General features: G+C 39.3%; 1 protein-coding gene across 17 annotated transcripts in view; it reads left to right on the top strand.

Annotated features, from left to right (window-relative positions):
- RBFOX2 (RNA binding protein, fox-1 homolog (C. elegans) 2) overlaps positions 1-10,176 on the top strand; it is a 221,524-nt gene that overhangs the window by 203,181 nt on the left and 8,167 nt on the right. For 5 of the 17 annotated variants that reach the window (XM_010859629.1, XM_010859618.1, XM_010859627.1 and 2 more), the window contains 3 exons: positions 772-916; positions 4,589-4,628; positions 9,755-9,786. In XM_010859629.1, coding sequence (XP_010857931.1) covers positions 772-916; positions 4,589-4,628; positions 9,755-9,786 — 217 coding nt within the window. Of the gene's footprint in view, positions 1-771; positions 917-1,402; positions 4,218-4,588; positions 4,629-7,563; positions 7,607-9,754; positions 9,787-10,176 lie in introns of those variants that run through there. The other 12 variants (XM_010859624.1, XM_010859623.1, XM_010859631.1 and 9 more) reach the window with 10 other exon arrangements.

Here is a 10,176-nt window from a genome sequence, read left to right as displayed (position 1 = left end):
TGCAAGTCAGCTCTGGGCTTGAATAGAATACCACTCAAATGCCGCTCCAGTTTTATTGATTATTCTCAGCTCTGTTGGTATCTCTAAAGTCATTTTGACCTGAGCTATTTAGCTCCAGCAAGAGATATAATTAAACAGAGTTCAGTGGATATGGAATCAATGTCCCCGCATGCTTTCCAGAGGATAGCACACTTAAAACAGGCCCTTAGAGAATGTCTGCCTCTTGAAAGCACACAAGGCTGCAGGGGAGAGGCAGTTTCCTTCTCACCTCTCATTTCTGGATTGAAACATGTTAGATAAAGAGAAAGGTGGACTCATGACGTGTCTGAGACTATTTAGTGTGCCTTGGAATGTGGCAGCATGTCAAAGCACAAAAGGATATTCTTATGAAAAATAATTATTTAAATTGATGTAATAACATCTGAAATAAGATTAATAATCAGTCAGTGAAAGAGTTTATATCAAACAACTTAAACTGCCTGTAGAAATGAAAAGTCTTGTCTGCATTATGGCAGCAGTTCTCGAGTTTCTTGACCTATTTCTCATCAGCTTGCATTGTAAGGCCAAAATTGGGAAGGAACAAAGAAACTCATGATTTGTGATAAGTGAGGCATGGTGTCAATGAGTTATGGCATATCGTATATTTCCATTTCATTTTGGGAAAAGTTGTAATGTGGGGGTATCTTTTCATCTTTCCTGTAATTGTTGTATAGCAGGTTGTGATGTTATACGTGCTGCTGAATGCAAGTTGACATTTCTGTCATATTTTGGGTCTCCCTTTAGTTCCTGGCTTCCCTTACCCAACTGCAGCCACCACGGCGGCCGCTTTCAGAGGAGCCCACCTGAGGGGCAGAGGGCGGACGGTATATGGCGCAGTCCGAGCGGTACCTCCAGCAGCCATTCCCGCCTATCCAGGGTAAGCAGTAGATTCCCAAATAAGCAACTGGATAAAACCAGAATACCATGGCCCTCTTATAACTTCTAGGATGTTGCCGTGCCACATAGTAGAGATTCTTTGAATATTTGCAAATTAACAGATTAGATGACAAGAACCATACCATTGTCAGAATGTAACAGAATATCAATGCATTATATAAATCTTCATCTTGGCCACCTTAAGCCCTCACAGTAGTGGCTTAAGACGGTAGCCAGAACTGTCTTGTGTTCACTAGCAGTGTGTTGGCATGGAGTTCACTCAGCATCGCACGAATTTGGATTAACACTCCTGCAGAAAACCAAACTAGGAGCTCAAGATTGTAGCGCAAGACTGCGTCTGCTGGGCTCACCCCTCCCCACCACCCTTGCTGGGCTGAGGCTCTCACATGTGCCCTCCCTTGTGGTTTCACTGCCTGGTGGTGAGCAGCAGAGCTAGTTACCCACAATGGATTTGCTTTCTTTGTAGGAGACGGATTAAAAGAGGTTAATTCAAAGATGAACCAAGTCCAATTGAATCAAGGGAGAAAGGGAGAAGTAGGAAGAATTAAACCACAGTTGGCTTCTGAATGATGGTAAACAACTAACGGAGCTGAGCATCCTTCACCCTTTGATTTTTGTACGGAGGGTGTCTCATGCAGTGGAATGATTCCATAGCAACAAATAAATCCTTTGTTACTGAATATGGGGGAGAAGGAGTGAAGATGGCAGGTTTTGATTTCCGTTGTTTCTCAAGGCCAGCCTACAATGTATATTTTTATATAAAAAGTGGACTTTTATAAGTTAGTTGTATCAGGACTTTCTTCAAAGATGTGACGTTTGTGTTCCTCTTCTTTTTTCTGCCTGTGACAGGTTTTTTTCGCATATACTTACTGAAGAATAAACAGTGGCAGAGCAGCCTGTTCATTGCTACTTAGTAAAAATGTAAAGGGAAAGAGCCTCCTTTGTAGGTCCTTTTCTGACAGCAAAATTGACTGTGAGGTGTACTAATTTAGTAGTTAGTCATAGACCAAAGGGACATGCCATTCAGGGTCCTCAATTACACAGAATTAAAACATTTTTATCAGACAAGACAAATATGGGTGTTGAAATTGGCAGGCTCCAGAAGCCACTAGAAGGGGAACTACTTTAGAAATAAACCTTTGTTTGCAGTCTATAGATGTTTAAATCCCATGCATTCCATCATCTCCATCTTCTGCCATTACTTACTTTTAATTTTATCCTTTTTTCCCTCTCAACTTGACCTTTGACCTTCAACCTCTGACATCTCCTTTTAAAGAAGTGACTAAAGATACAATATTGTTTCATCAAGAAATATTCAAGTAAAACGTAAAACTGAGCCTTGGATGTTCTATACACTAGGAAAATTGTTTACAAAGCGTCTTCCATTTCAGTCCAAAAGATCGTACTGTCCTGTTTGCAAAGAGATACTGCTTACCAGAAACATGGGATTGTATTTTGTAATATTCCTGAGTTACTTTATCAAGTGGTTGAATTTGTTCCTATTCAATATAGGTCATTTCAGTATATTGGCCAAACTTGAAAACCCATTCTCTACCAAGTCTGTGTCAGGTATATATTTGCTCAAAGATACTTTACCTTTATGTCTAATTACATCAATTTCTGTGCATTACATTGAACACTAATTTCCCATGTTTTATTTTTTATTAACTAAACCACCTGTTTACATGGAAGATGGCAAGGAATAAGTCCAGTATTTTATGGGGAATGGCCTAAAATTGCTTTTTAGCTTAGTGAACTAATTTCATCATTAATCATTGTGTTCTAGCCTCCTCGTGGCATTTGATATAGGGAATATTGGAATTCTTCTAGATTTAGGTGAATATTCCCAATGAGTGATACAGTTTAGCATAAAACTTACTCATGTTTTTAATGCCACCACTCTTCTCTATAGAAGAAATATTTTCGAACTTTGCCTATTTCCCCATACTAAAATAGTTGAAGGTTAATTAGTCACCACTTGGCATCAATGCTTTGGCATTTTATCAGCCTTCTCATTATAAACAAGTCTCTTTTTTACTAAAATGCAGTTGAGAGGCAGATTATTTTCTAACCTCAGATTTTAGCTGCAATTGGAGACTGAAAATGGACAGAATTTATCTAAATGGCCTCAGAGATGAATTTGATTTGCCTATTGTGTACTAATACAAAGGCACAGAATAATTGGGGCATCACAAAGTGTGATCATACTATCCTATAAATACAACAGAACCTCACTGGAAGTTGAGTTCAGAAACTTTATAGCTACCTGTAAAAAATAAATTATTTTCATATTCATACTAAAACTATGACTTGATAACCTCACTTGCTAGCTTGTTTATTATAGCGGAGAAGGTAGTAGTGAAAATTTCCAGCTTGTTTAGTTGAATAAATGATAAACAGATCTTTTAATTTTAAATAACCAAATCTTGATTTAGTGAAAAGACTCTTATCTTTTTTTCTCTACTGCTATTCTGTCTTTTGGTCCCAAAATAAAGTTTTGGGGAAATTATACGCACAAAATAGCTCAAAAGGCTTGAAGTCTATATCTTGATTATAATAGTTTAGTGTCACTTAGGATTAAAAACAGAATGGTGTATTTTTTTTTCGTTCAATACAAATTTATTTTCTAAACAGGAAAATAGATCTTTTTATTCCTAATCAAGCTACCTTCTCGATTTTATTCATTTAAATAAAACAGGTCATGCCCAGAACCTCAGTTATCAACTGTATTTTTCAGAATTCCATGAATATTCTTATGGTCAAAAAAGAACCCTTAAAGTCTTCCAGTTACTCCTCCCACTCTGGATTATATTGTTACTATCTGGGATCCCCACTGCACCTTTCAATTCTTGGACCTTGGACCAATCACCTTAACCTTTAGCTCATTATCTCTGCTTGTGAAAGCAATGCATTGTGGGTATTTTTGGTTGTGTTTTTTTTTTAATTACATTTCTCTGTTTACTTTGGTCAGAATTGATTGACTTGTTTTTCTGAGGTGTTGCATTGGTTCTTAAAATGCTGAATAATAATACTTTGCATGCTTGTGTGATCAGCCAAATCTTATCGCATGTCTAATGTGCAGGGTAAAAAGCAGGTGATGTATGGATATCAGAAAAGAATTTCTACGTTTCTCTGAAACTGATAACAAAATACTAAACATAATGTTGAAGCATACTTTGCATACAGGTCCTGCCCTAGTGGGATTCTTTGGGGGTTTTTTGTTTCTGTTTTTTCTTTTTTTCATATTTAACCCCTCTCTGCACAAACCCTGCCCCCACCCCCACATACACACACCCCTTTTGAAAAGAAAAACGTCCTCTTAGGACAAGCTCATTTTTTTTAATACTCTCAATATGAAAGGTTGGTGTTTCCAATCCAGCAGGTTCTCCATAGCTATACTTGGCCCTCTGGGGATGCTCTTTATTGCTCTCATCCCACTCTAGTTACTAGATTGGCAGGCGTTTTCTTCTAGGGTTGCAGCCCTCCCCAGCCTTGCCTGTCTCAGAGCCGCCCCAACCTCTCCAGCCCAGGGTCCGTATTCATACATCACCTGCCCGTGTAGAGCGCATGTGCATGCTGCCGTCCTCAATAACCGGAATGTGTTTCTGTTCTTTTGTTTTTTTGTTTTTGTTTTTGTGTGGATTTTCTGCAGTGTGGTTTACCAGGACGGATTTTACGGTGCTGACCTCTATGTAAGTACACACACCGGGGCCTTCTCGTCCCCATCCCCTGACAAGCCAGCCTTTTTTTTTCTGTTTCTTTGGTTTGGTTTTTTTTTTTTTTTTAATATAGTTTATTTAATTTTTATTTTATTTTTCCTTGTGGATATATATATATTTATATATTTAAGAATGCAAGCATGCTTCTCTGCCACTGCGCTTGCCCCTGGGTGCAAAAACTAAGCCTTTGGGTTTCCTGGTCATTGCTAGAATCAGTCTACTGGACATATTCTTTTCCCTTCCCTATGCCCACAGATAATTCTGTGTTTCACGAATATATTTGAGAGATGATCAGCAGGTTTAAAGTCTTTTCTTCCTGTCGTTTCATGTGCATACATAAATAACAGGACCAGCGTAGCCTGAAACCAGCTCTTTCCCTTTTCTGCTTTTCTTTTCATTTCACATCCCTCTTTAGATCATTAGGGCTTTGATTTCTGTAGATGGCAAGAAGCTTCCTGAAATGTGTGTTTTCCTGTTTCACATGCTTTGAGAGAGCACTGTCTTGTGAGAGTGAGGTGTGAGGAATTGATGCCAGTGGAGAGTGGGTAGGAATGAGAGGAAACCAAATACTCAGTGCAGAAGGCTTTTCTGTATCAGAAGGTCCATAGCCAGTGGGGCCCTTTCTTTAAGAGCCATCTAGAAGGAGACAGATGGCATCGTTAGCAACCTACACTCTTCTACAAACGTTTGACTCATACAAGATTTGTTGATTTGACCAGCCATGGTAACACCTTTATTACTCTCCAGTATTTAAACTGTCTAGCTATAGCTCGAGTCTTATGACTGGTGGTCACATGTTATTTAAAATATGGACAAAATGATCTAACCTGACAAAAGAGTCAAGTTTTTGAGTTTTGCAAGTCTTTTATTAGGACCTCTCTCCAAAAATCTCTTTCTGAATGCATGCTTAGTCTAACTACCCACATTGTTAAGAAATCATTTCCTGAGAAATACTTGTCAGCATGAAATGATTCTTTGGGCACAGTGTAGAATTGTCTGGAAATGATTTCTCTACCCTAATTTCTCCAAAGTCAATAAGGATACCTTTTTAATGAACTGTTTGAACAGTCTGCCAGAGATTCCCAGCAATCTTAAAACATTAATGCCCTTTCAGAATGCATGTGGAGTATGCATTCTGTATTGCTGGAAGTAGACAGGAGAGAGCAGTTCTCTGAGATAAAGTGGGTGGGTGTACACACCTGGCCGTTTAGAGCAGACCTTCAGAGTAGACTTGAACACATGCTTGAAGGAACCTTAGCCATGATTTGGTCCAGCCTCCTCACTTTGTGGATATGTTTCTTAGATTGTGACACCCAAATTACCGAAATTGTTTGTTTATCCAAGCATAAAACCCAAATAATCAATATTTCATTACCTCTCATAGTAATTTAGTTAAAATCCACATCTTTCCTCTAATGGTCTTCAAGAAGTAAATGAAAGATCTCTTTTTCTTATGCTCACGGTGAAACTTGAGGATTAGGAAACTATTAATATATCCTACTTTTACACCAGAGTGTACTTTTCTAAATACATGTATATACATAAGCTCTTATAAGCATGTACATCCTCCCATATACATTAGTCTCCATAGTCTCATGAAGCTCACCTTTATGTTATTTAAGTTTTCTTGAAATCTGGTCTATTCGAGTACACTTCCTCTTGGATTGGAGTTTGTTTTTTCTCTAATATCTTATTTGGGGATTTCTTAAGTGTAATGTACTTCTAGCTTATTAAGATTTGCCTCCTTCCACCTTGTTAAGTCATCCAACCGAGTATTTGTTAACAGTTCTCTCACTTCCTTAGTGTACAATATGTGACTTTATTAAGAGAGAAATGATTTTTCTGCACTTAAGAAAATACTCTTGTTTGTTTTTTTTTTTTTCAATCTACGAATTGAACAACCTTATCAAGCTGAACAGAAGTAATTCAGCAACCTTGCCAAAGCATTTTTTTGATCTGTGGCCCCTAGTTGATGAAAAGACTGAATACTAATGATATTTTTATTTCTTAGTTATCTTAAGCCAGTTAGTTACTTAGAGGAAAGAAGAAAAAGTTGGTTACTAGTGCTGAAATGATACCCAAACCCACAGATGGAAAACCGGAAAACATGAGGTGGGAACTGTTGAGTGAGGCTTAGAGTTAACTTTGAGTACAGCTTTTATAACTGCACATTCCCCACCCCATGTGTGAGGTGGCAAAGGAGGCTTCTTTAAAAAAACACACAAAGAGCAACAATAAAAACCCCCATCATTTTATGTTGAATTTGTTTCTGCTTCTCTCTGTACATTTTCCCTTCTGTGAAAATCTATTAATGTATGTTTAGTTCTTATCTCAGAAAGGAAGATCAGAGATAGAGAGGTTGGTTTATCTAGTCTAAAAAGTGCCCTGAACCTGAATTTGAGGAGACAACATGAGGGAAAAAGAGTTTAAATTGCTGGTTTTTATTTAAGCTACATTAATTTAGGCTATTAACTGTGAAGGTATTTTTTGTAGGTTTTTTTGGTTTTGTTTTGTTTGTAATCTCTCCCTGTCCTCTTCTTAGGCCATAACCCCTGCTGGCCACTTTCTTCCTCCCCGTGTCTTTCATGGCACATTCCTCTCTGGAGAACTGATCTAGCAATCGTGCCCATGACTTGTAAAGAGACTCCCCACGCTAAGATTTGGGAGTGTCACAGGTAGATTATGTGTCTGCCTGCCCCCTCTTTTTCTGATCAGTAGGAAAGACACCGTTCACCCTAATTCACTTTTTTAATGGGATAACAACTGCTCCTAATTCTCACCCTGTGAAAAGCATGCTTGCATCCAAAGGAAAGAAAAGGCTGGTGGGCCCCTTCGCGGGCTTTTTTGTATGATTGTTTTCCTTCCACAGCTGTGTTTTTTGAACTGCTCTTCCTGTGTTCTGTTATAGAATAGTCTTACAGGAACCAATCATTAGCGCTAAAATACCTCAGGTAGGAGTGCCAGTGTGACCTGCCAATCAATCAGATTGTGGATTGCAGTGAACAAATTGAATTATACTAACCATTCCAGCTCCACGTTAGAGATGGGAACAGAGGCTTTTTTGGACAATCAAGACTTGTGAGCGTGTGATCTAAGGCCTGCTACCTCAGCAGTGCACCCAGTCAAGCTCCTTACATGAGGGCACCTCCTCCAGAATTCCGTGCTCCCGCCCCATTGCCACACGTCCGCCCCAGGTGTGTTACGCGCACTGTGCCATCACTGCCACCTCTTTCAGTTTGTCAATCACATTTATCCATGGTGTGAAACTGGTCTTTTATATTTTGAAGAGCTTAGCCATTTGGGATATCTTCTTACTTCTGTGAAAGAAATGAGAAAAGAGAGAAAGTAGAATCCGTCTAGACAGGATTTCTGAATCCCAAATTGGCCCCTGTTGTGAAGGCATTGTAGTAGTTGGGCTGTGCTGCTATGTAAGTTTGAAGTTGTCCTAAAAATCTAGGTATACTAGAACTCTAAAATGGAAGCATATGTTTCCCAAGCCCTCTCTGCTTTTCACTTTAAAACCAGATTAGTGAGGGCAGTGGATTACGATGCCCTGTTCGATTTGCTGGTAGCTAGGTGCTCAGCAAAAGGGGAAGCAGCAGGTAACTTGTCACAATTCAGTTAGTCTATTGATGTGGCCACCCAGCAAGCTTCTGGAGGTGAAACGATTATAGAGAAGCAGAAGAAAAGTGTTTGAAAGGCTTAGTCAGTTGAAGATCATCTTTCATCTATCATAAAAGTAGTAAGTGGAAGATACCAAATCGGTCATAAAGATTCCTTTCCTTAACCCCAAGTTTAATAATAATAGAAATTTAAAATATTTTCCTTAAAAATTTTTCATTACTCTTCCAAGTAGATAAGGTCTCCCAGTCAAAAGCAGTAACGATATTATCATTATTACAAGTTTTGTATTCACATCTGTATTACTCACGTTTAATCCAGTGTGCCATATTGCCACCAAAGAATCTTTGTTCTCCTAAAGAGCCCTTCCTCATACAAGTTCAGTCCAGAGCCGTGGATCTCAGCGGAGGAAGTGAGGGAAAGGAAGGAGTTAGAATCATGTAAAGACAGTGATCCCCAGAGGCACAGCCTTAAGCCCAAGCCAGTTGGACTAGATCTCTGCTCTGCTATAGTAATTCAAAGCATCACACTTGCCATTCTCCCCACCTGCCTGCCCACCTCCACCCCCACTCCCTTTGCTTTTTTACATCCCTTTATGTATGTAAATCCATACACCACATGCAGGGAACAAGCTTTCATTCGTCTGCTGGTCTTGAAATATACATTCTTCTCCTCAGTGTCACATAATGTCATTGTCTTCCAGGTAGAAAGAAGGTGTCTTGACATCACATGCTCACCAAAGTCCTGTTTTAATGTAAATCCTAAAACAAAAATGTAGTAATATACTTAATGGCCAGGTTAAAATCAAGACAAGGGAAGGTTAAATGGAGACAGAGAAAGGCCATGTGTAAGAGGAGAGGTTCTGTAGAACCCTTCCACTCTGTTCTAATTAAAACACAGCTCAGGCCTGTGCAGAGGAGTCACGTGGTCGGCGTGGCAGCACTCTAAAGTTCACTAGACAACAAAATTGGTTCAGAGCGGAGTCCCTAGGTGACACTGAGCAGTGGAAAAGTGAGAGTTTAACAACAACAACAAAAGGATCTTAAAGGTAACAGCATTTTCATTTGAAAAAACTAGAAGTTGAAGGCAGGGATGTGTTACAGAAATGTGAAAAGATAGAATGCTTAAACACAGGAAATATTTTAGAACACTGGATCAGTAGGTCTGGGTGTTGACAGAGGGCAGGCATACAAGTGAGCACTGCGGGGTCAGAAGTGAATCAGGAAGATTGACTAGGGAAGTGGTATAGCATTGGGCTGCCCCAGTTGGGAGCATTAGGAGTCATTCAGAATGAATTACAAAGGAATGAGAAAGTAATTGTTTGTAAGGGGCGTGTGGAATATTTGGACCAGGCTTAGCCATGCCAGATTTATCCAGCTGTCAGTTTCCAAAAAGCTGTCTGTGTCTGCCCTCCGACATTAGGGTGTGCTGTGGCCATGCTAATCCCCATTTTTTGTTTTATTTCAAATCACACACAGATAGAATCTGCAAACTGCTTCAGATCAAACAGGTCTGATTGTGTGTAAATACATATGTCCTTTTTAATTTTTATTATTAATGGTTGCTTCAGTTTTGCATTGGTGCATGGTTCAAAGCAATACACATCAGCTATCTCATGACTTCATATCTCCAAATGAATTATTTCTCCTCTTTTTTTGTTTGTTTGTTTGTGCAGTCAGCTGAAGAAATGTTAACATCTCACTCTAAATCTCTCAGTGGAGTCTCTGTTCCCTTCTCTGATATAACAGATGGGTTACTGCTTGTTATAATTATTAACATCGTGGTGTGGGCCAGGGCTCGGGCGGGCCAGATTGGCTCTTTCTCTGGGCTGGGAGGGCCAGTCGTTAGGGTCTGGAATGTTAACTCGAGTGGTGACTGACTGTTTCCGTAATACCAGGTC

Source organism: Bison bison, unplaced genomic scaffold (genome assembly GCF_000754665.1).
Source record: "Bison bison bison isolate TAMUID 2011002044 unplaced genomic scaffold, Bison_UMD1.0 scf7180017864457, whole genome shotgun sequence".
Classification (NCBI taxonomy): domain Eukaryota; kingdom Metazoa; phylum Chordata; class Mammalia; order Artiodactyla; family Bovidae; genus Bison; species Bison bison.
Note: the sequence above shows the minus strand (reverse complement) of the source record. Positions and strands in the feature narration are given on the sequence as shown.